Source organism: Limulus polyphemus, unplaced genomic scaffold (assembly GCF_000517525.1).
Source record: "Limulus polyphemus unplaced genomic scaffold, Limulus_polyphemus-2.1.2 Scaffold819, whole genome shotgun sequence".
NCBI lineage: Eukaryota > Metazoa > Arthropoda > Merostomata > Xiphosura > Limulidae > Limulus > Limulus polyphemus.
The window spans coordinates 88,677-90,939 of record NW_013666429.1 but is presented as its reverse complement, the minus strand read 5'-3'; the positions used below and the strand labels follow the sequence as shown (position 1 = coordinate 90,939).

The following is a 2,263-nucleotide window of genomic DNA, read 5'->3' as shown; positions in this document are numbered from 1 at the left end:
CTTCCTACGTTTTCCCGTTAACGTTTTTAACTTTACTTACTAACCTACCTACTTACGGTCGAACTAATTAGTCTATGTCATACACATAGCACACACACACACACACACACACACACACACACACACACACACACACACACACACACACACACCGAATAATTCCCCGTACGCCTATGCTGGTAATGTCATGGTTGCAGACGTTCTGTATAGGAGGCCAGTGATTGTCTCGCTTACGATGTGGGGAAAGTGTAAGTTGTGGGTTGAACGTTAAGTTTCTTGTAAATACGATTTATTCATTTGTTATAGATACATGTAAAAATTAAAAATTTTTGGTATCGTTCAAAGAACTTTATATTGTAAACTTAATAAATCTATAATCCGAATCTAAGTGCAAATTATTCAAATCTAAAAGACCGTGATTGTAAATGTCAAATATATCATCAGTGTACTGGAACCAAATGACCGGAAAAATGCCATGTAATTATTTCCACTGAGAAAAGAGCTGATTGTTCAAAATACATATGTATAATACAGTAAAGACAACACAAAGCTGTTTTCTCAAAGCTTGTACAGTCAACGTGGACACAAAATAAAAAATATATAAAAACTTTACATAATATAAATATAAAAGGAATGTTGACTACATTCAAAGTATTATCATTAACAATATGTATGAAAAACTAATTGTATTTATTGGAACTTGTTCAAACTTTGAAACTTAAAATAAAATTTTACCTCTGAAAGTACAAATAATGCTAATGTTTTAGCAAGAATTAAGGGGTATATACTATATTCATATTTAAGAGTAATCACTTGTGTATAAATATTTATTACTAGCTGTCATGTAAAACCTATTTAGAGAATTTTAAAAGGGTTTTTTTTTCTTTTTACTGAAATGAAATATGTTGTGTTTCACTGAAGAAACTAAAGATAGTTATATTAAATAATTCACTATTCAGGAAGAACAGTACAAGGGAAAGCCTAACTATGAACATCTGAATGAAGAACTTCATGTTCTTATCCAAGTCGACGATAGCCAAAACCGGGCCAATTTAAAGATGGATCGTGCGGTTAGAGAAGTAAAAAGACTACTGATTCCAGTGGTAATTATGCTATTTAATGAATGTCGTGTGTTTAACGAGTAAACTCTTCGTGAAACAATCCTCTGAAACAATAGTTCGATACTATAATTAATATTGTAGACCAATTTTTTTTATTAGAAAGCTACTTTGGAACAAATGAAACCCGCTTAAAAGTATTAGGTCGTTAAGAAATTAATGTCGCTTTTTTTTTTAGATGAAAAAAACCGAACTTGTATATCAAAACAAAACGTTTATTAAATGAAATAGTTTCCATTTTATCGATGATGCTTTTCCGTTTTACCATCAGGTTGTTAATGTCCTGATTAAAGAAATCACTTGGTTTGAAGCAAAAAAACATGTAATGTCGTCTTTAACACCTTCCACATTTGCATACGTTTTCCCATTAAGATGGTGTTGCAGCGAACGAAACAGATGGTAATCTGATGGTGCCATATCTGGAGAATATGGTGGGTGGGGGAGAACTTCCCAACTCCATAATCTGGTGTTGCGTCAAACGTGCCACATGTGGACATGCATTGTGGTGGAGAAGAACCTACTTTCCAATTGACGAATGAAGGGCTTGATTTAAACGTTCCAGTTGCTGACTATAGATCTCTGCATTGACAGTTCGCTGTGGATTGAGGAGTTTGAAATGAATTACTACTTTGATGTCCCACCAAATGCAAAGCATCAATTTCTGCGGATGGAGTCCAGGTTTTGGGGTCCGAAGTGGTTTTTGACTGATCCATTGTTTTCGGCGTTTAATATTCGCATAGAGAATCCATTTTTCATCACCGGCGACAATTCTATCCAAAAATGGTTCACGCGCATTACGCTCCAGAAGAGATGAAGCAACGTTCACACGTTAGAAACGATGATCATCGGAGAGTTCGTGAGGCACCCAGATGTGTGTCTCGTCGTGTGCCATCACTATAAGGGATTAGAGTATACTAAACTTTACACATTATGTAGGCTACACTAACGTGACGTTTAGGCGGTTCGTTTAACAAACGTATACATGATATACATTGGGGGGGGGGGGGATAAAAGTGTTCCAAAACGTGACATTAATTTTTTGACGATCTAATAGCAAACAAGAACAGCCCCTTATTGGAAGAAATTTATTCTCAACAGACCAGACCCCCCCATCCCTGTACTAATCAATCTACCTGAAGTACAAC

The 2,263-nt window shown here is 35.4% G+C and overlaps 1 protein-coding gene across 4 annotated transcripts in view; it reads left to right on the top strand.

The window, feature by feature from the left end:
- The window catches only part of LOC106460707 (protein held out wings-like), a 44,704-nt gene that overhangs the window by 24,382 nt on the left and 18,059 nt on the right, over window positions 1-2,263 (top strand). For all 4 annotated transcript variants that reach the window (XR_002610826.1, XR_002610827.1, XM_022387487.1 and 1 more), the window contains exon 4: window positions 960-1,103. Coding sequence is in view for 2 of the 4 variants with exons in the window: in XM_022387487.1 (XP_022243195.1) it covers window positions 960-1,103 (144 nt within the window). In the remaining 2 variants the exon portion in view is untranslated. The remainder of the gene's footprint in view (window positions 1-959; window positions 1,104-2,263) is intronic.